Genomic DNA, 23,482 nt, shown 5'->3' with positions numbered 1-23,482 from the left:
CAACTAGAAGGTGTGTGCCTTCAGGCCTGGAGGGAAGCAAAAGTTATTCCCCTATCTAAGAATAGTAAAGCCCCCTTAACTGGCTCAAATAGCTGACCAATCAGCCTCTTACCAACCCTTAGTAAACTTTTGCTATTTTACATTAACAAACTGACAACAGACTTTCAGCACGCTTATAGGGAAGGACATTCAACAAGCACAGCACTTACACAAATAACTGGCTGAGAGAAATTGATGATAAAAAGGTTGTGGGGGCTATTTAATTAGACTTAAGTGCGGCTTTTGACATTATTGATCATACACTGTTGCTGGAAAAACGTATGTGTTATTGCTTTACACCCCCTAATATATTGTGGATAAAGAGTTACCTGTCTAAAAGAACGCAGAGGGTGTTCTTTAACCTCTACGGGATCGGTGTCCCGTATACGGGACGGTTGAGCTAACGTGCGCTAATGTGATTAGCATGACTGTTGTAAGTAACAGCAAACTTTCCAGGACATAGACATGTCTTATATGGGCAGAACTCTTAAATTCTTGTTAATCGAACTGCACTGTCCAATTTACAGTAGCTATTACAGTGTAAAAATACCATGCTGTTGTTTGAGGAGAGTGCACAACAACAAAAAAATGATCACGGCAACTGGTTTGATACATTCACCTCTGAAGGTAAATTATGTACTTACATACATACTTACTCTGATTTGTCATTCTAAGGGTCCCAGAGATAAAATGTAGCATCGTTTTGTTTGATAAAATCCATTTTTATATTCAAATGTAGGAACTGGGTTCTACAGTTTGAACCCCTGTTGTCTCTGGCTCCACACCCAACCCGCTCGGCCATTAATGTAAAAGTGGAGGAGAGATTGACTTCATCACCACTTGTATTTGTGAGAGGTATTGACATGTTGAACGCATTGGACCCCCATGCATACCCCACAAAACATGCCACCAGAGGTCTCTTCACAGTCCCCAAGTCAAGAACAGACTATGGGAGGTGCACAGTACTACATAGAGCACCGGTGCGTCAATCTAAGTAACATAACAAAAAAATCCCCATCAAAATCTGTCAGTTTAAGTTAGAGATATCAGTTTTTTTGCATGGGCTGTTTCTCAATCTGCCGCATCCACCTATGTCGCACTTCCGCATCTGCGGTGAAAGGTGGCAGAGCTATAGTGTTTTTTGTCAGACCATGAGACATCCTGAAAATCGGTCTTTTCACGAAAACGTCTGTAGCATCCGAACGGTTTGACCTACTACTTTTAGCCATTTATGAATTTTCTTTTGATACCTAAAGGGGTCCTAAAATTCCAAATCAAATAGCTAAATAATACATAGTATGACCATCTTAAAACAATTCCATATGTCAGTTTAGCACCCCGTCCCCCCAGCATCTTAGACTCTAAAGAATTAACTACTACAAACAAATTAAAATTACAATAAACAAAAGTGGCCATTTGATTTGCAAACACAGATCTGCGCTTTACTGCGCTACAGAAACACCACTAACCAAACACACTAAATTAAAGGGCAACTACACAAAAAAACTAAACGTTTCTTAGATTTTTCCCAGACATCAAAAGTCGTCCCCTTATGTGGTTTAAGCATTTTTGGGAACACAACAAATCCATTTTAAAACAAATAAATATATTAAAAGTGTGAAAAACTGGGGGGAAAACATATTTTTTTTAAATGGGGGGGATACGAAACCTGGAAAAACTAAACCGAGAAAATGGAATTTGGGAAAAATACTGAATTGGGGGGCCAAATATTTTTTACAGATTTTAAAAGGCCCCACCAACGTCTTTTGCTGTTCATAACTGCACCTTAGAGTGTGTCATCCTGCAGCACAGCATTTTGGGGAATGTTGAGGTCAGGTCCAATATTGTCTATGCACCCAAGAGGGAAAGTGGTTGGGCCATCCTAGAAATGTTTTAGAGTAATATAATTGATTCAATTTAGCAGACGATTTTAGCCAAAGCGACTTAAAGTCATGCGTGCATAAATGTTTACGTATGGGTGGTCCCGGGAATCAAACACTTTATCCTGGTGTTGCAATGCTCTACCAAGATACAAGACAAATGTATAAATGCTTTGTGAAGCCTCAATTTAATATGATTTATAAAGCCTTTATTAAGTGGTGCTTATGCAACCCTTTATAAAGCACAGGTTTATGTCATATTTGACATAGTGGGTTATGTCACATTTTACATTGGTGGTTATATCACACAGTTGTGCCACATTTATGAACCCGTTATAGAGCATGACATACGGTTGTAGGTGATTTGTGACACATTTATGTAGTGTTTATGAAGTGTTTATGTAGGCTTTATGAAGGCTTTATAAGCTGCACGTCATTTAAACCGGGACCTAATAGAGTCATAATTTTATACATATTTTATAATATTAGATGATGCATACCCAGACACACTTGTCTAAATTGATGGGTCATGTGAAATAAATGCTATAATCACCCCCCAGCCACATCTAGCTAAGTGGATGGGTCACTATTGTCTATACATGTACACCTGGCTAACTTGATGGGTCATGTAATCATCTGTCGAAGTGGACTCTTTTGTTTAGACATGTTACTAGCTAGCTAGCTAAACAATAAACCATAATTCCAACCCATACAGTAGCAATAGAAACATAGCTATACACCATGCATGACATTATGTAGTATGAATCTGCAGGTAGCTAAAGCTAACCAACTAGGGTCAATGTTAGCTAGCTAACAGTACGCTTGCACTTGCAATGAAAATGACTTTGACAAAATTAGAAACTTAAAATATCTGAAAATGCAGCTAGACTCTTACCCGTATACATGGATGAATGCTTCACGGCAGACTGGAACCCCTTTCCCTAAGTAAGAAGTCCTCTGTTGTTTGTGTTTTGTTTGTACAGCTTGCTTGGCCCGTTGTGTCAAGTCACTCTGGTTCACATTGACCGTGTGCAATGCCATAAGAATCATCATATCTTTCTCCCTCTCGGTCACGGATGGCATGGTTGCCCTTAGTTTGAAGATGTAATCCAGAGACAGGTGTTTTATACAACAGCCTTCTGTGTTCTCTTTTCGACTCCCTCTGCATTTGCAATCAAACGTCTGAATTTTCACACCCCTGAGTCAACACTTTGTAGAAGCACATTTGGCAGTGATTACAGCCGTGAGTCTTTCTAGGTACATTTCTAAGAGCTTTCCACACCTGGATTGCGCAACATTTGCCCATTATTATTTAAACAATTCTTCAAGCTCTGTCAACTCGGCCACTCAGGAACATTCACTGTCTTCTTGGTAAGCAACTCCAGTGTAGATTTGGCCTTGTGTTTTAGGTTATTGTCCTGCTGAAAGGTGAATTCATCTCCCAGTGTCTGGTGAAAAGCAGACTAAACCAGGTTTTCCTCTAGGATTTTCTTTATCCTGAAAAACTCCCCAGTCCTTAATGATTACAAGCATACCCATTATAACATGATGCAGCCACTACTTTGCTTGAAAATATGGAGAGTGATACTCAGTAATGTGTTGTATTGGATTTGCCGCAAACATAACACTTTGTATTCAGAACAAAAAGTTAATTGCTTTGCAAAATTTTTTGCAGAATTACTTTACTGCCTTATTGCAAACAGGATGCGTGTTTTGGAATATTTGTATTCTATACAGGCTTCCTTCTTTTCACTCTGTCAGTTAGGTTAGTATTGTGAAGTAACTACAATGTTGTTGATCCATCCTCCATTTTCTCCTATCACAGCCATTAAACTCTGTAACTGTTTTAAAGTCACCATTGGCCTCATGGTGAAATCCCTGAGCGGTTTCCTTCCTCTCCGGCAACTGAGTTAGGAAGGACGCCTGTATCTTTGTAGTGACTGGGTGTATTGATACAGCATCCAAAGTGTAATTAATTACTTAAATGTCAGATTTTTTCATTTTTACCCATCTACCAATAGTTGCCCTTCTTTGCGAGGCATTGGAAAACATCCCTGGTCTTTGTGCTTGAATCTGTGCTTGAAATTCACTGCTTAACTGAGGGACCTTACAGATAATTGTATGTGTGGGGTACAGAGATGAGATAGTCTTTAAAAAATCATGTTAAAACACTATTATTGCACACAGAGTGAGTCCATGCAACTTATTATGTGACTTGTTATGTAAATTTTTACTCCTGAACTTATTTTGGTTTTCCATAACAAATGGGTTGAATACTTATTGACTTAAGACATTTCAGCCTTTCATTTGTAATTAATTTGTAAAATGTAGAAACAGAATTCCACTTTCACATTATGGGATATTGTGTGTAGACCAGTGACCAAAACAGTCTTAATTTAATCCAATTGAAATTCAGGCTGTAAAAAAACCAAATGTGGAAAAAGTCAGGGGGTGTGAATACTTTCTGAAAAACATGGACAGTCAGGTGCATCGCATATTCAGAACCGTTGGACAGCAACATAATAAACTAAAGCACTGATCATTGGGAACGAGATCAGAATAACTGCTAAGGCAAGGTAGCCTCGCCTACAAAACTAAAACAATCCATATGTTCAAATCAAAAGGCCTGATTAACATGACATCAACAGCCACATCCCGAGTCTCTGGTGCCGACACATTCAGAAATCGAAATATGGTTGAGTATTCAGTTTAAAAACTCTGACGAAGGCCAAGAAAACCAGAAACACTTTTCAATGAGAAAACAGAAATCCACTTTGGGTAAAAAAAACATATATATAGACTTCTGTTTTCAAGTAGCCTACGATGCAATACTTGTGATCATTTTAAGGAGAACAAAAACTACTTAGCCTACATTTGAACACCCCCGCAGAAGCTTTGCTATTCGGCAAAGTAGCCTAGTTTTGTTGTTTGGCTACTTGAAGAGAACTAGGTCCTATCACTCACAGCCCACCTCTTCCAATGCATTGTGGACAAGTGTGCATCGAATTCTACTAGATGAAGAGCCGAAATGAGTATAAAAGCCTGGCATTTAAACCATACTGGATTTTTGAAAATGTACATACTATAACTCATTCTATTTTCGCATACTGAGAATGCGTCATGCGCGATTGCATTTTTTCCTGCTATTCATTGATTTCGGTAGCACATCCCCATATCTAATTGATCAGCTGTTGTCAAAGCTGAAATTAATGACATCCGGGCATTTAAAGTATGCTTGATTTTGGAAATGTTGCATACTATTAAACGTCATTTTTATGTGTACTCAAACGGCCTACTATTTAGGACGCAAGTATGGGAATTCGGACACAGCTACTGTCTGTCAGCACATTTCCCAGGCCTCTCTCTCTCGCTGTGTGTATGTGTGTGTGTGTGTGTTTGTGTGTGTGTACTCACTGACGTCCTCAGACAGAGGGGGGAACTCATAGATGTGTTCGCAAGTGTTCTTGCTACTGGGCATACAGAAGCCAAACTCAAAGTCAAAGCTTTTGAGCAGCTTCTCTCTGAAGTAGTGCCTCTCAATCATCCGGAAGTTCTCTATGGGCATGTCTCCTATGGTGAACTCAACACTGAGAGGGGGGAAGGATGGAAGAATGGTGAGATAAAGGCAGAGAGGGGGGAGGGGGAGAGGCAATTTCCTTGGGATTAAAATGCATCCCTCTTTGGGGGTTAGGGTTACAGACTTCCTTCTGAGTTAAGGGGTTAGACTTACGTGGCACCAACTTGTCTTAGGCGGAGGAAGGCGGGGGTGAACTGGTAGCGGACAAACCTCCCGGCATTTGGATCAATGGCCCTTTTATCTCCTGCTTTATCTACACACACAGAGAGAGAGAGAGAGAGAGAGCGAGCGAGAGAGAGAGAGCGAGCGAGCGAGCGAGCGAGAGAGAGAGAGAGAGAGAGAGAGAGCGAGAGAGCGAGAGAGCGAGAGAGAGAGAGAGAGAGATAGCACTCAAAGGTAAGACTCATCATAATAGGCCAGTCAGACCCCTGTGTGTGTGTCTCACCTGTATTAGGAGGTTTGGTGATTTCGAACAGCACTGTGCCTGTCTCCATGTCTCTGATCTTGAACCTGGTGAAGTCAATGCAGTACACATTCTCACCTGGCCCACACAAGTAGTCTGATAGAGGGAGATAGAGAGGTAGGGAGGGAGAGAGAGAGGGACAGAGAGGGCAGTGGGGGGGAGGGAAAAGGAGAGAAAGAGAGGATGTTAATATAATCACAATTATATACTATTTATTTTCATTCTTTATAGAAGAAAGAAAGTCTGCATCCACTGATCCCCTGTTTCTGTAAAGTCTTTAAATACTGTAAATCCCCATATGGTTGCCAATGTTGAGTGCATAACAACAACCTTGAGGATCACACATACACTGTAAATAGGTTAGGTTACCAGGAATACAAAGGGAGGAGATTACCAAAGCAATGTTCTATTATTATTTTTAAAAGATTTAAACAGAGAAATCCTATTGAGACCAAGTCCTCTTTTACAATGGAGCCCTGCACACAATCATATAAATTCACAATTTTTACAATTCCAATGCAAAAAATAACAATATTTACAAGCTATTTCAGAAAAGTAACTTACAAAATTGAAAAACAAACACATTCCTCAACCAGCTGTCTGAACTGCCCCTAGTGGCACCAAAACATCAAACTGGAAATCATTCCAAAAAAACTAAACCTAACTCTGTGGAGACCGAAGGGATCTCGAAAGTTAGCCATACCTGTGATCTGGTCTGGTGACTCAAATGTCTGTAATTCAATAATGATGTAAGGGTTTTATAAACAAAAAGAGAGCAGTGCACTGATCTACGAGATTTAAGAGAGGGCCAGTCTGATACAGAATTCAGTGATGTGTACTGAACCTATCACCCGTAATAAAGTGTAGTGCGCTATGATAAACTGCGTCCAATGGCCTAAATACTGTGACATTCATATAGACAATATCACCATAATATAAAGCCGGAATGAATGTCGACTGAATTATTTGTTTTCTGCTATTTAACTAAAGGAATTCCTATAAAGGAGGCCCATTTTTAATTCTTAACTTCTTAACCAATTTATCAATATGCTTTTTGAAAGATAGCTTTTCATCAATCCAGATTCCCAGATATTTACACTGAGTCCCGTCTCCCCCCCCTCCTACCCCCCCTGTCCTTTTGCCTTCAGAACAGCCTTAATTTGTCAGGGCATGGACTCTACAATGTGTTGAAAGCGTTCCACAGGGATGCTTCCATCTGTTCTGAGGTTGATCCTTTCTCCACTACCATAAAACTGCTCTCCTCTACTTTCTGTTTTCTCTCTTCCGCTCTCCATCTTCTTCCTGTTCTACTCTCATTTCTCTCCTCTCTTCCTCTCCTCTACCAATTTTATCTTCTTAATTCTCTACACACACACACACACACACACACACACACACACACACACACACACACACACACACACACACACACACACACACACACACACACACACACACACACACACACACACACACACACACACACACACACACACACACACACACACACACACACACACACACACACACACGCACACACGCACACACAGGAATGCATTTCAGTTAACAGGTGTGCCTTCTTAAAAGTTAGTTTGTTGAATTTCTTTACATCTTAATGCATTTGAGCCAATCAGTTGTGTTGTGACAAGGTAGTGGGAGTATACAGAAGATAGCCCTATTTGGTAAAAGACCAAGTCCATATTATGGCAAGAACAGCTTAAATAAGCAAAGAGAAACGGCAGTCCATCATTACTTTAAGACATGAAGGTCAGTCGATATGGAAGATTTAAAGAACTTGCAGTCACAAAGCGTCAACCATCAAGCGCTATGATGAAACTGGCTCTCATGAGGACCACCACATGAATGGAAGACCCAGAGTTACCTCTGCTGCAGAGGATAAGTTCCTTAGAGTTACCAGCCTCAGAAATTGCAGCCCAAATAAATGCTTCACAGAATTCAAGTAACAGACACATCTCAACATCAACTGTTCAGAGGAGACTGTGTGAATCAGGCCTTCATGGTCTAATTGCTGCAAAGAAACCACTACTAAATGACACCAATAAGAAGAAGAGAATTGCTTGGGACAAGAAACACGAGCAATGGACATTAGACCGGTGGAAATGTGTCCTTTGATCTGGAGTCCAAATTGGAGATTTGCACTCCGCCGTGGCTTTGTGAGATGCGGTGGGGGTGAACGGATGATCTCTGCATGTGTATTTCCCACCGTAAAGCATGGAGGAGGAGGTGTTATGATGTGGGGGTGCTTTGCTTGTGACACTGTCTGTGATGTATTTAGAATTCAAGGCACACTTAACCAGCATGGCTACCACAGCATTCTGCAGCGATACACCCTATAATATAATAATAAATAATAATATGCCATTTAGCAGACGCTTTTATCCAAAGCGACTTACAGTCATGCGTGCATACATTTTTACGTATGGGTGGTCCCGGGGATCGAACCCACTACCCTGGCGTTACAAGCGCCATGCTCTACCAATTGAGCTACAGAGGACTCACGACACCCTCCCATCTGGTTTGGGCTTAGTGGGACTATGATTTGTTTTTCAACAGGACAATGACCAAACCACACCTCCAGGCTGTGTAAGGGCTATTTTACCAAGAAGGAGAATGATGGAATGCTGCAGATGACCTGGCCTCCACAACAACCAGAACTCAACCCAATTGAGATGTTTTGGGATGAGTCAGACGGCAGAGTGAAGGAAAAGTGCTCAGTATATGTGGGAACTCCTTCAAGACTGTTGGAAAAGCATTCCAGGTGAAGCTGGTTGAGAGAATGCCAAGAGTGTGCAAAGCTGTTATCAAGGCAATGAGTAAGTGTGTCCAAACTTTTGACTGGTACTGTACATACATACATAGATAGAGAGAGGGGGCTGGCAGTTGCATCACAAATCATCTAGCAACCACACCAGGCAACCTATTGTAAAACCAGAGTCATTATGGTGGAAGAATAGTGCCTCCTGCTGGCCATTTACGTTGATGGCACAATTTCTTTTTAATATCTTTCTGGGTCAGAAAAAGCGCAATAAATAAAAAAAATGTAGGTACAGATCAACATAGCTAAAACGGAATGGTCCCAAAATGTGGATTTGTATCCATTTATTAGCTATTGTCACATTGTTAACTAGTCTTCAGCCCAAGCCCCTACTCTATGGAAGATCTGAAAGCATACAAAAGGTTTACAGGCATACTTTTTCATTTTTGGATGGGTGAGACAACTGAGGGTGGCAATCCGAAATGGGATCCATATCTTGACAGCTAGGGTAAGTGTGTTTTTCATTTTACATGATACTGGTAAGCTAGCTTACTTTGCGGCATCCCTGTTCTTCCCTATTCTTGCTGCTACTTCCACAGTTTGTGCACTGCTCAAATGACCCATTCAATGATAAACCACCTGTTGAAACGTAATAATACATGTAATATCCAATGAAGCCACAAGGGGGAGATACAACACTGCAAAACCAATGACTAAACGTGAGAAACCCCCATTCCATTTTTGCCTCACTCATCCATAGCCTAATTAGGATAATACTAAATGTTGGTCACAAAATGTATACTGTATTTTCTGTCAGTCAACTAAAACCCATACAGACCTTTGAATCTTGCTTAGGCTACTAACATTAGCCAATATGTTTTTAACCTGTTTGACAGGTGTTACACTCTGCGGGAAACCACAACCTCTCCCTGGATTATGGCAGAACAGTCAGGAAAAGTGCTGGCAGCTCACTGTGCATGGCGTAATTGGACGAAGCTTGCTCCCACATAGCTGCAGTCCTATTTTACATTGATGCTGCTGTCAGAATCAGAGACACCAAGACTGTCACAGCGGAGAAAGCTTACTGGAAGCTACCATCTGTCATGCACAACTTGGAGTACAAGCCAGTAGCTGACATTGATTTTCAGAGTGTCAGGTCAAAACAGCAGTCATTGGACTGTTCAATCAAAGGAGCTTGTTCAGCTCAGCCACAAGCCCCACGAGTGAAGTCCATGTGCTCTGAGATAAAGCCAACCTCTCCAGCTGATCTTTCAAGTCCCTTGGAGAAGCTCAGTATGTGCAAGTCCAAGCACGCCATCCTGTCACTCATTTCACAGTATTCCGAAAAATACACACCAAGGTCAGCTACAGAGGACTTCCCCTAAGTACTCCCGGTTCTGTGGAGCGAAGCCTGCAGCATAATGAGTCCTGAGGAGTTAAAAGCCCACTGTGACACCATCAAAATATCAGTGACAGAAGAACAGGCCAAGAATGTTGAAGAGGCAACAAGAATAATCCTCAAGCAAATTGTGGTTTCGCTACAGAGCTGGGAGGGTTACAGCATCCCGCTTTGGATCTGTTTGCAAAACTGACCCCTTAAAGCCATCCCAGAAGCCTTGTCAAAACAATCTGCTACCCTGAAGCGGGCAAATTCAAGTCTGCAGCCACTGCATGGGGTTGCTCACATGAAAGTCTTGCACGGGCTCAGTATCAGAGCATGATGACCTGCTCTCATGAGAACTTAGTAATTATGAAGGCAGGTCTATTCATCAACCAGCAGTACCCCTTTATTGGTGCCAGTCCAGATGGACTTGTCAGTTGCGATTGCTGTGGAATGGGCTGTGTGGAAATGTAATGTCCTTTCTGCCAGAGGAAGGATGCTGTCAAACCAGGATATGAGCATGGAAGTGTGAAATATCTGAAGCAGATGATGGGATCCTTAGCTTAAAACATATGCACAACTACTACTACCACCAATACTACCACCAAGATGAACACATGCAATGTCCTGTATTCAGACTTAGTTGTCTGGACTGAAGCTGTCATTCATATTGAAAGAATAGAGAGAGATGTTGAATTCTTTGAGAGGAATACACTGATTGCTGAGCACTTATTTAAGGTTGGAGTCCTGCAAGAGTTAACTGGGAAACTTCTCTCCCAGAAGGTCTTAGTGGCACTTGGAGGTGCCACTGTGATAATGAAGATGGTTTGCCTAAGATTACAACAACAATTACATTGTACAGTGGGTTGTGAAAGTATTCACCCCCCATTGGCATTTTTCCTATTTTGTTGCCTTACAACCTGGAATTAAAATTGATTTTTTGGGGGTTTGTATCATTTGATTTACACAACGTGCCTACCACTTTGAAGATGAAAAATATATATTTTTGTGAAACAAACAAGAAATAAGACAAAAAAACGATTCACCCCCCCAAAGTCAATACTTTGTAGAGCCACCTTTTGCAGCAATTACAGCTGCAAGTCTCTTGGGGTATGTCTCTATAAGCTTGGCACATTTCTGCCCATTCTTCAAGGCAAAACTGCTCCAGTTCCTTCAAGTTGGATGGGTTCTGCTGGTGTACAGCAATCTTTAAGTCATACCACCGATTCTCAATTGGATTGAGATCTGGGCTTTGACTAGGCCATTCCAAGACATTTAAATGTTTCCCCTTAAACCACTCGAGTGTTACTTTAGCTGTATGCTTAGGATCATTGTCCTGCTGGAAGGTGAACCTTTGTCCCAGTCTCAAATCTCTGTAAGACTGAAACAGGTTTCCCTTACGAATTTCCCTGTATTTAGCGCCATCCATCATTCCTTCAAATATGACCAGTTTCCCAGTCCCTGCCGATGAAAAACATCCCCACAGCATGATGCTGCCACCACCATGCTTCAATGTGGAGATGGTGTTCTCGGGGTGATGAGAGGTGTTGGGTTTGCACCAGACATAGCGTTTTCCTTGATGGCCAAAAACCTCAATTTTAGTTTCATCTGACCAGAGTATCTTCTTCGCAATGGCTTTTTTCTGGCCACTCTTCTGTGAATCCCAGCTCTGTGGAGTGTCCGGCTTAAAGTGGTCCTATGGACAGATACTCCAATCTCCGTTGTGGAGCTTTGCAGCTCCTTCAGGGTTATCTTTGGTCTCTTTTTTTCCTCTCTGATTAATGCCCTCCTTGCCTGGTCTGTGTGTTTTGGTTGGCGGCCCTCTCTTGGCAGGTTCGTTGTGATGCCATATTACATTTTAGTCATTTAGCAGACGCTCTTATCCAGAGCGACTTACTGGAGCAATTAGGGTTAGGTGCCTTGCTCAAGGGCACATCGACAGATTTCACCTAGTCGGCTCGGGGATTAGAACCAGCGACCTTTCGGTTACTGGCACAACGCTCTTAACCACTAAGCTACCTCCATTTTTTAAATAATGGATTTAATGGTGCTATGTGGGATGTTCAAAGTTTCATATATTTTTTTTATAACCCAACCCTGATCTGTACTTCTCCACAACTTTGTCGCTGACCTGTTTGGAGAGCTACTTGGTCTTCATGGTGCCGCTTGCTTGGTAGTGCCCCTTGCTTAGTGGTGTTGCAGACTCTGGGGCCTTTCAGAACAGCTGTATATATACTGAGATCATGTGACAGATCATGTGACACTTAGATAGCACACATGTGGACTTTATGTAACTAATGATGTGACTTCTGAAGGTAATTGATCTTATTTAGAGGCTTCATAGCAAAGGGGGTGAATACATATGCACGCACCACTTTTCCATTATTTATTTTTTAGAATTTTCTGAAACAAGGTATTTTTTTCATTTCACTTCACCAATTTTGACTATTTTGTGTATGTCCATTACATGAAATCCAAATAAAAATAAATTTAAATTACAGGTTGTAATGCAACAAAATAGGAAAAACGCCAAGGGGAATTAATATTTTGCAAGTCAATGTATATGTTAAATGTGTTTAAATTGTAAAAGAGAGAAAGAGTTAGGCTATAATAAAAGATGTCGTCACTGTTATTCTACAATGTAGAAAATAGTAAAAATAAAGAAAAACCCTTGAATGAGTAGGTGTTCTAAAACTTTTGACTTGTACTGTATATATCTCTGCTCTCTAATTAATTCACTGCATGTGGAAATGCAGTTCTGCTTGCTCAAAGTCACACTCATAAGCTCTCAAGTTTAATTTGCGCGCACCATGCTGGCCTGCGCTCACGGAAACCATCCTCTTCTTGCTCAACCACATTTTTTCTCTCTAGACTCAAGTGTTTGCTCGCGCAATGATGTTTCATCTTGCTCTTGCGCGTGCCATCTAGTGCTTGTTTGACTTTTGGATCAGATTTGAAATAAACGTAGTCTCAAATGTTCATCCACTTTTATCGACTTTCTCCCCTAGATAAAAAAAAAGGCCACATGGCCCGATGGCGCTCTCGATGCTGCTCCCACCACCAATGTACCGAGTTTGGAAAAATAATGTCCGCTCAACCATCCTCGAGCCCAGAAAGTCATTCATTGACTTGCAACCTGTAAGTATAGATGAAAATATAGGTGAAATATTAAGTATGTCTTAAATTGTAAACCACAGAAAAAGTGGCAGAGACTCAACACCATACAGATTAACATCCTGCACAAAGCGATAGACTTATGAGTATAACATGTTCTGAACAATAGGAAAGGTCACATTTTGTGTGTGTGTGTGCACACGTGTAAACATGCCATGTGTCTTATAATTATTGGTTCAACATTTTATAAGCAAATCCTCTAATAGACAGGTCGGAACCAACATGGCTGAATACCTCCGCCGGGCGACGAAGAGACCTGACCCCTCTGGGGGTACAGGTGTAGCAGGACCTTGGACTAGTGCCCCGGACAGACGCGGTAGTGGAGGACGGACACAAAAATGATTTATTGTTTGGTTAATAAATACATGTTATTTGACCTAGAAATTGTATTTCTTTACTGATGTGATTTTATATGGTGGTACAAAATAAATGTTCAACAGTTATTGTTAATGGGACCCTAGGATATTTTCTATATTTTAAATAGCCTATTTCATCTTTGTAGATCATCTCACCGTTGTCATAGTAACTGGATATTGTGATATAGTGGTGTAAAGTACTATATACAGCTCTGGAAAAAATTAAGAGACCACTGCTGTGGTCATCACTATCCTCTTGCAATAGGACCAGCTGGATGGCAAAAACAGTGTTAATAGTACCTCAAAAGTAATATTAATAAAAAAATAACTATTGACCATGCCAAAAGAGTTTAAAAGGAAATTTTGAGTGAGGAAAAGAAGGGTTCAATTCTGGCTTTACTGGCAGAGGGATACAGTGAGCGTCAGGTTGCTTCCATCCTTAAAATTTCAAAGACGGCGGTTCATAAGAACAAGGTCAAGCAGCAGACATTGGGGACAACAAAGCTACAGACCGGCAGAGGACGAAAACAACTCTACTGACCGGGATGACCGCCAACTCATTCGAATGTCACTCAACAACCATAGGATGACATCAAGTGACCTACAAAAAGAATGGCAAACGGCAGCTGGGGTGAAGTGCACAGCGAGGACGGTTCGAAAGAGGCTCCTAGGGGCAGGGCTGAAGTCGTGCAAAGCTAGAATAAAGCCCTTCATCAATGAGAAGCAAAGAAAAGCCAGGCTGAGGTTTGCAAAAGACAATTAGGATTGGACCGTAGAGGACTGGAGTAAGGTCATCTTCTCTGATGAGTCCAATTTTCAGCTTTGCCCAACACCTGGTCGTCTAATGGTTAGACGGAGACCTGGAGAGGCCTACAAGCCACAGTGTCTCGCACCCACTGTGAAATTTGGTGGAGGATCGGTGATGATCTGGGGGTGCTTCAGCAATGCTGGAATCGGGTAGATTTGTCTTTGTGAAGGACGCATGAATCAAGCCACGTACAAGGTTGTCCTGGAAGAAAACCTGCTTCCTTTTGCTCTGACATTGCTCCCCAACTCTGAGGATTTGTTTTTCCAGCAGGACAATGCACCATGCCACACAGCCAGGTCAATCAAGGTGTGGATGGAGAACCACCAGATCAAGACCCTGTCATGGCCAGCCCAATCTCCAGACCTGAACCCCATTGAAAACTTCTGGAATGTGATCAAGAGGAAGATGGATGGTCACAAGCCATCAAACAAAGCCGAGCTGCTTGAATTTTTGCGCCAGGAGTGCCATGGGGGCGGCAGGTAGCTTAGTGGTAAAGAGCGTTGTGCCAGTAACCGAAAGGTTGCTGGTTCTAATCCCCGAGCCTACTAGATGAAAAATCTGTCGATGTGCCCTTGAGCAAGGCACTTAACCCTAATTGCTCATGTAAGTCGCTCTGGATAAGAGCGTCTGCTAAATGACTAAAATGTAAATAAAGTCACCCAACATCAATGTGAAAGACTGGTGGAGAGCATGCCAAGACGCATGAAATATGTGATTGAAAATTTGGGTTATTCCACCAAATATTGATTTCTGAACTCTTAGTTAAAACATTAGTATTGTGTTGTTTAAAAATGAACATGAACTTATTTTCTTATCATTATTCGAGGTCTGACAACACTGCATCTTTTTTGTTATTTTGACCAGTTGACATTTTCTGCAAATAAATGCTCTAAATGACATAATATTTAGAATTTGGGAGAAATGTTGTCAGTAGTTTATAGAATAAAACAAAAATGTTAATTTCACCCAAACACATACCTATAAATAGTAAAACCAGAGAAACTAATATTTTTGCAGTGGTCTCTTAATTTTTTCCAGAGCTGTATAAGGATTTGCAGTGACCATTGCTGCTGTGAGATGCATGAGCACATTATTAATATTGGGAGGTCATAAACTGGTCATATTTTGTCTGGATATGAGTTATAAGTAAATAAGACATCTTAAGTTGGATTCTGGTTGTATATGAATGTATTTTAGATGTCTCCTAGAAGACATCATATTGACGTCTAAAAAAGACATCTAAAACCTTTAAAAATCTACCAAAATCTGACCGGCATACGACGTCGGGAAAAGACGTCATTATGACATCTTTACAACTGACCTGTGCCCATTGGGAACATGACATGCCTTTAGGCTTATGTTGTTGGGCCTAAAAGAAAACATCATTGAAATAGCCTAAGCAGTTTGAGTAATTTGAGGAAGATATCTTGGAAATAAAATGAAATAAATCAAAATCAGTCATGAGCTATACCTATCATACCTTTCATTTAATTTCAAATGCCTTTTAAGAAAAATAAAAGACTGAACGTACAGTGAGGGAAAAAATATTTGATCCCCTGCAGATTTTGTACTTTTGTCCAATGACAAAGAAATGATCAGTCTATAATTTGAATGGTAGGTTTATTTGAACAGTGAGACAGAATAACAACAACAAAAATTCAGAAAAACGCATGTCAAAAATGTTATAAATTGATTTTATTTTAATGAGGGAAATAAGTATTTGACCCCCTCTCAATCAGAAAGATTTCTGGCTCCCAGGTGTCTTTTATACAAGTAATGAGATGAGATTAGGAGCACACTCTTAAAGGGAGTGATCCTAATCTCAGCTTGTTACCTGTATAAAAGACACCTATCCACAGAAGCAATCAATCAATCAGATTCCAAACTCTCCGCCATGGCCAAGACCAAAGATCTCTTCAAGGATGTCAGGGACAAGATTGTAGACCTACATAAGGCTGGAATGGGCTACAAGACCATCGCCAAGCAGCTTGGTGAGAAGGTGACAACAGTTGGTGCGATTATTCGCAAATGGAAGAAACACAATATAACTGTCAATCTCCCTCGGCCTGGGGTTCCATGCAAGATCTCACCTCGTGGAGTTGCAATGATCATGAGAACGGTGAGGAATCAGCCCAGAACTACACGGGAGGATCTTGTCAATGATCTCAAGGCAGCTGGGACCATAGTCACCAAGAAAACAATTGGTAACACACTATGCCGTGAAGGACTGAAATCCTGCAGCGCCCGCAAGGTCCCCTGCTCAAGAAAGCACATATACAGGGCCGTCTGAAGTTTGCAATGAACATCTGAATGATTCAGAGGAGAACTAGGTGAAAGTGTTGTGGTCAGATGAGACCAAAATCGAGCTCTTTGGCATCAACTCAACTCGCCGTGTTTGGAGGAGGACAACTTCACTGCATCAAAGGGACGATGGACGGCGCCATGTACCGTCAAATCTTGGGTGAGAACCTCCTTCCCTCAGACAGGGCATTGAAAATGGGTTGTGGATGGGTATTCCAGCATGACAATTACCCAAAACACACGGCCAAGGCAACAAAGGAGTGGCTCAAGAAGAAGCACATTAAGGTCCTGGAGTGGCCTAGCCAGTCTCCAAACCTTAATCCCATTGAAAATCTGTGGAGGGAGCTGAAGGTTCGAGTTGCCAAACGTGAGCCTCGAAACCTTAATGACTTGGAGAAGATCTGCAAAGAGGAGTGGGACAAAATCCCTCCTGAGATGTGTGCAAACCTGGTGACCAAGTACAAGAAACGTCTGACCTCTGTGATTGCCAACAAGGGTTTTGCCACCAAGTACTAAGTCATGTTTTGCAGAGGGGTCAAATATTTATTTCCCTCATTAAAAGGCAAATCAATTTATAACATTTTTGATATACGTTTTTCTGGATTTTGTTGTTGTTATTCTGTCTCTAACTGTTCAAATAAACCTACCATTAAAATTATAGACTGATCATGTCTTTGTCAGTGGGCAAACGTACAAAATCAGCAGGGGATCAAATACTTTTTTCCCTCACTGTATATGTTATATCTTTGCAATTTAAATGTGAGTCATAGCCTATTATTAATATAGGCCAAATAGATATTCATCACGCTTGCCCCATCCAATTGATAGTTACAGTCTTGTCCCATCGCTGCAACTCCCCTACGGACGCGGCAGTGAAGGAAAAGCAGCCAACAAGTGCTCAGCATATGTAGGAACTCCTTCAAGACTGTTGGAAAACTATTCCAGGTGAAGCTGGTTGAGAGAATACCAAGAGTGTGCAAAGCTGTTATCAAGGCAAAGGGTGGCTACTTTAACACTTGTTTGGTTATTACATGATTCCATATGTGTTATTTCATAGTTTTGATGTTTTCCCTATTATTCTACAATATAGAAAATAGTAAAAATAAAGAAAAACCCTAGAATGAGTAGGTGTGTCCCAACTTTTGACTGGTACTGTAGGTAGAATAAATGTTAGATGTATGTTAAATGTTGATTAATCTTGAAGTGTTCTATATGTGGAAAGGGGACAGCGAAGCAGGGGATTAGCCAATTATGACACTGCTAGGCTGGTTGCTAGGTGATGGTGACTGAGACAGAGTTCAGCCACTCTGAGTGTGAAAGAAGCTGTCAACCGTGTGAGTGTGTTTCATGATGAGAGAAAGGCCTTTTTTGGTGAGCTGTGACTTCCTGTCTGTGCTTTGTGTGGTGTACTGTTAGCTGGAATTGTGTGTATGTGTGTGCGTGTGTGTGTGTGTGTGTTTGTGTTTGTGTGTGTATGTGTGTGAGAGAGAGAGTGAGAAAGGGATTTATTGTAGCGTGACTGAAGTGGTTTGTCCTTTGCTGACAGTTTCCTGTTTTTGCTTGCACGTTTGTGTCTGTGTTAGGTGTTTTGTTTGGTGTGTATGCGTGTTTTTTTGTGTGTCTTCCACAAATGCTTTGTTTCTCTGTTAGGGTACACAGCATGGCCTTTACATAAGAATATTAGCTGTTTACCCTGTTACCCCCCTCTCCTCTCTGAAACCTATTAAAGCTCACCTCCATCTGATAAAAGCTAACGTGATCCGGGATCAGATCTCTGTAGTTTCTGTGTTGCTGTGAGGAACTGCATTTGTGTGTTGATGTGAGAGGTTGTTGTGTGAGAACGATGGGGAGGAAAATATGGTGTGTGTGTAGTAGGTGTGTGTGTGTCCTGCATTAGGGAACAGGGAGGCTATAATCTTGTCCTGGCAGCATGCTCAGGGTTATGAGGTAATCTTGCCCAGGGACCCCCTCCCAGGCAAAACGGCGACCCAGGGACCCCTATCATATGTTAGCAAAACATAAATTTTTTCACGTCTTGTCTAATCAACAGGTGAATGGTAATGGCAAGAAGTTATCATCATCTTAAAATGAATGTATTTGGTAGATAGTTTTTCAATATTCTGACCTCCCCACATTATATTTGGAAGGGTGACTACCTCGTCTCTGTACCCCACACATAAAATTATAAGGCCCCTTAGTCGAGCAGTGCATTTCAAACTCAGATTCAACCACAAAGACCAGTGAGGTTTCCCAATGCTGTGTAAAGAAGGGCACCTATTGGTAGATGGCTAAAAATAATAAAAAGCAGACATTGAATATCCCTTTGAGCATGGTGAATTTATTAATTACACTTTGGATGGTGTATCAATATACCCAGTCGCTACAAAAATACAGGTGTCCTTCCTAACTCAGTTGCCGGAGAGGAAGGAAACCGCTCAGGGATTTCACCATGAGGCCAATGGTGACTTTAAAACAGTTACAGAATTTAATGGCTGTGATAGGATAAAACTGAGGATAGAATAACAACATTTTAGTTACTCCACAATACTAACCTAAATGACAGAGTGAAAAGAAGGAAGGCTAATTTGTTTAACACTTTTTTTCTCCATATGTGTTATTTCATAGTTTTGATATCTTCACTATTATTCTACAATGTAAAAAATAGTAAAAATAAAGAAAAACCCTTGAATGAATATGTGTGTCCAAACTTTTGACTGGTAGTGTATGTAATGAGATATTTCTGTATTTCATTTTCAATATATTTGCAAACATTTCTTAAAACATGGGCAATTTTGTGCAAAAAAGAATAAAATAAATGTAATCCATTTTTAATTCAAAATATGGAATAAGTCAAGGGGTATGTATACTTTCTGAAGGCACTGTAACCCAGCTACTGCACATTCAATATCTACCCTGAATCTCATCTAATTCATATCTGAGCAGGGCCCATTTCTGTAGTGTACACTACCTGGCCAATAATGTATCATAGAGTTTTTCCCTGTTTAATTTAATTTCCCCCTTATTTTACCAGGTAAGTTGACTGAGAACACATAATTTTTTACAGCAACGACCTGGGGAATAGTTACAGGGGAGAGGAGGGGGGATGAATGAGCCAATTGGAAGCTGGGGATGATTAGGTGGCCATGATGGCATGAGGAGAAGGGGGTAGCTGCATCCCAATATGGTGACCGGAGCATGGGCGAGTGGGTGTCGAAAGGAAAGTAGTGGGGTGTGTAGAAAGGAAAGTAGTGGGTGCGTCGAAAGGAAAGTAGTGGGCGTGTGGAAAGGAGTGGGTGTGTCCCTTCTTCCGTTTCTTACCATGCAACTACTGTATTGAGCTACCGTACCGTGAGAATGAGTTTTTAAGCCAGAGGATGAGTCTGAGTCGTATTTCACTGTTAGATTTACACAAATAATTGCACATTTTCAGTTATAAAACTAACAATTTTTTATTTTTTATTAAAAGTATTGCTGATGGGTCTACTGTTTCTTCATGTGTTGTATGCGTGTGCTTACTGTGACACCCTGATATTGGCTAGGTAGCTACTTCCCATGCCATTGCCAGACAGTAGTGCTTGTCAAGCGGGAGCAAAGAGCACTGTGTCCCGGTATTGTTGCCGTGTTGTTGCCGTTCATGCCCTCACCATTGAGTAGTAGACTGTATTGTATGTATCAAGGTGACATCTACACTGAACAAAAATTCTCCACCGTGCCAGTGGCCATTGAAGGTGAGCATTAGCCCACTGAAGTCGGTTAATACACCAAACTGCAGTCAGGTCAAGACCCTGGTAAGGACGATGAGCACGCAGATGAGCTTCCCTGAGATGGTTTCTGACAGCTTGTGCAGAAATTGTTCACTTGTGCAAACCCACAGTTTCATCAGCTGTCTGGGTGGCTCGTCTTAGACCATCCTGCAGGAAAAGAAGCCGGATGTAAAGGTCCTGGGCTGGCGTGGTTACACGTGGTCTGCGGTTGTGAGGATGGTTGGACGTACTGCCAAATTCACTAAAACGACATTGGAGGCGGCTTATTGTAGACAAATGAACATTACATTCTCTGGCAACAGCTCTGGTAGACATTCCTGCAGTCAGCATGTCAATTGCACGCTCCCTCAAAACTTGAGACATCTGTGGCATTGTGTTGTGTGACAAAACTGCACATTTTAGAGTGGCCTTTTATTGTCCCCGGCACAAGGTGCACCTGTGTAACGATCATAATGTTTAATCAGCTTCTTGACATGCCACACCTGTCAGGTGGATGGATTATCTTGGCAAAGTAGAAATGCTCACTAACAGGGATGTAAAAAATGTGTGCACAACATTGCAGAGAAATCTGATTTTTGTGCATATGAACAATTTCTGGGATATTTTCTTTCAACTCATGAAACATGGGACCAACACTTTGCATGTTGCGTTTATATTTTTGTTCAGTATAGATGGTTATCAGTTATTTCTTGTGTAGGTTGCTATCCTACTTGAAATAAAATCATGTGAGAGAAAAAAAATCACTACATACAGTGCATTCGGAAAGTATTCAGACCCCTTGACTTTTTCTACATTTTGTTACGTTACAGCCTTATTCTAAAATTATACAATACCCCATAATGACAAAGCAAAAACACGTTTTTAGAAATATTTGCTAATTTATTAAAACAAAAAAAACAGAAATATCACATTTACATAGGTGTTCAGACCCTTTACTTTGTTGAAGCACCATTGGCAGCCATTACAGCCTCAAGTCTTCTTGGGTATGACACTGCAAGCTTGGAACACCTGTATTTGGGGAGTTTCTCCCATTCTTCTCTGCAGATCCTCTCAAGCTCTGTCAGGTTGGATGGGGAGCGTCGCTGCACAGCTATTTTCAGGTCTCTCCAGATATGTTTGATCGGGTTCAAGTCCGGGCTCCGGCTAGGCCATTCAAGGACATTCAGAGACTTGTCCCTAAGCCACTTCTGCGTTGTCTTGGCTGTGTGCTTAGGGTCATTGTCCTGTTGGAAGGTGAACCTTCGCCCCAGTCTGAGGTCCTGACCGCTCTGGAGCAGGTTTTCATCAAGGAACTCTCTGTACTTTACTCCATTCATCTTTCCCTCGATCCTGACTAGTCTCCCAGTCCCTGCCGCTGAAAAACGGGCTGTCATGTTCCTTTTACTGAGAAGTGGCTTCCGTCTGGCCACTCTACAATAAAGGCCAGATTGGTGGAGTGCTGCAGAGATGGTTGTCCTTCTGGAAGGTTCTCCTATTTCCACAGAGGAACTCTGGAGCTTTGTCAACAGTGACCATCAGGTTCTTGGTCACCTCCCTGACCAAGGCACTTCTCCCCCGATTGCTCAGTTTGGCTGGGCGGCCAGCTCTAGGAAGAGTCTTGGTGGTTCCATACTTCTTCCATTTAAGAATGATGGAGGCCACTGTGTTCTTGGGGACCTTCAATGCTGCAGACATTTTTTGGTTACCCTTCCCCAGATCTGTGCCTCGACACAATCCTGTCTCGGAGCTCTACGGACAATTCCTTCAACCTCATGATTTGGTTTTTGCTCTGACATGCACTGTCAACTGTGGGACCTTATGTAGACAGTTGTGTGCCTTTCCAAATCATGTCCAATCAATTGAATTTACCACAGGTGGACTCCAATCAAGTTGTAGAAACATCTCATAGGGTCTGAATACTTATGTAAATAAGGTATTTCTGTTTCTTATTTTTAATACATTTGCAACATTTTCTAAAAACCTGTTTTTGCTTTGTCATTATGGGGTATTGTGTGTAGATTGATGAGGGAAAAATGAAAGTCATCAATTTTAGAATAAGGCTGTAACGTAACAAAATGTGGAAAAAGGGAAGGGCTCTGCACTGTAGCTACCGCCGGTGACACGACCATGCTACCCAGTAGGAATAACTTCAAGTTGGCAGGCACAACACCGGAGCACTGGTAGCCTACTATCGACTCGTAGTGCAGCCCAATCAGCCATGCAAAACGGTCTTGAGTGTCAACAAATCTGCTCAATTAGCTGATTCCCTTTACATACACCCACTTCTTTCGACAAACCCACTCGCCCATACTCCGGTCGCCATATTGGGCTTTAGCTACCCATACATGGGTATGAGGGCCAGATTGGGAATTTAGCCAGGACACCAGGGTTAACACCTGTACTCTTACAATAAGTACCATGGGATCTTCAGTGATCATAGAGATTCAGGACACCTGTCCTGCTGGTCCTCCAACACCACTTTTACCAGTATCTGGTCTCCCATACAGGGACCGACCAGGACCAACCCTGTTTAGCTTCAGAGGCAAGCCAGCAGTGGGATGCTGTACAGGTCACATGGTGAGGTGAGGTATAACTCTTGGCCTGGGTCATGTGGGTGATGTCATGTGATGGTGGTATATGGGGACAGAAAGCTGAGGGACGACGGTGGCCTTATTTAGACACTAATCCTCGATCCCAGATTAGCCTCCTGGGGATTTGCAGGGTGTGTGTGTGTTTAGAGAACAGAAAACATGGTGAGAGAAAATTGACATTAGAGGAGAGAAGAAGAGAGAGAGAGAGAGAGAGAGAGAGAGAGAGAGAGAGAGAGAGAGAGAGAGAGAGAGAGAGAGAGAGAGAGAGAGAGAGAGAGAGAGAGAGAGAGAGAGAGACGGAGCACAAGGGAGGAGCAGATGGGAACCAAAAAAGAACAAGAGAGGAGAGCAGAACAGGTATTATATTAAATCACCATTATCAGTCCATTCACT

At 41.7% G+C, this 23,482-nt stretch overlaps 1 protein-coding gene across 3 annotated transcripts in view; it reads right to left on the bottom strand.

The window, feature by feature from the left end:
- The window catches only part of LOC311135598 (protein unc-119 homolog A-like), a gene marked incomplete at both ends in the record, with an annotated part of 57,852 nt that overhangs the window by 5,706 nt on the left and 28,664 nt on the right, over positions 1 to 23,482 (bottom strand). The window contains 3 exons of one of the 3 annotated variants that reach the window (XM_084169608.1): positions 5,334 to 5,506; positions 5,650 to 5,749; positions 5,942 to 6,055. In XM_084169608.1, coding sequence (XP_084025734.1) covers positions 5,334 to 5,506; positions 5,650 to 5,749; positions 5,942 to 6,055 — 387 coding nt within the window. The remainder of the gene's footprint in view (positions 1 to 5,333; positions 5,507 to 5,649; positions 5,750 to 5,941; positions 6,056 to 23,482) is intronic. The other 2 variants (XM_084169609.1, XM_084169610.1) reach the window with 2 other exon arrangements.

This window comes from Coregonus lavaretus (genome assembly GCF_964263955.1).
Source record: "Coregonus lavaretus genome assembly, chromosome: 10".
Taxonomy (NCBI): domain Eukaryota; kingdom Metazoa; phylum Chordata; class Actinopteri; order Salmoniformes; family Salmonidae; genus Coregonus; species Coregonus lavaretus.
This window is presented reverse-complemented; position numbering and strand designations above follow the sequence as displayed.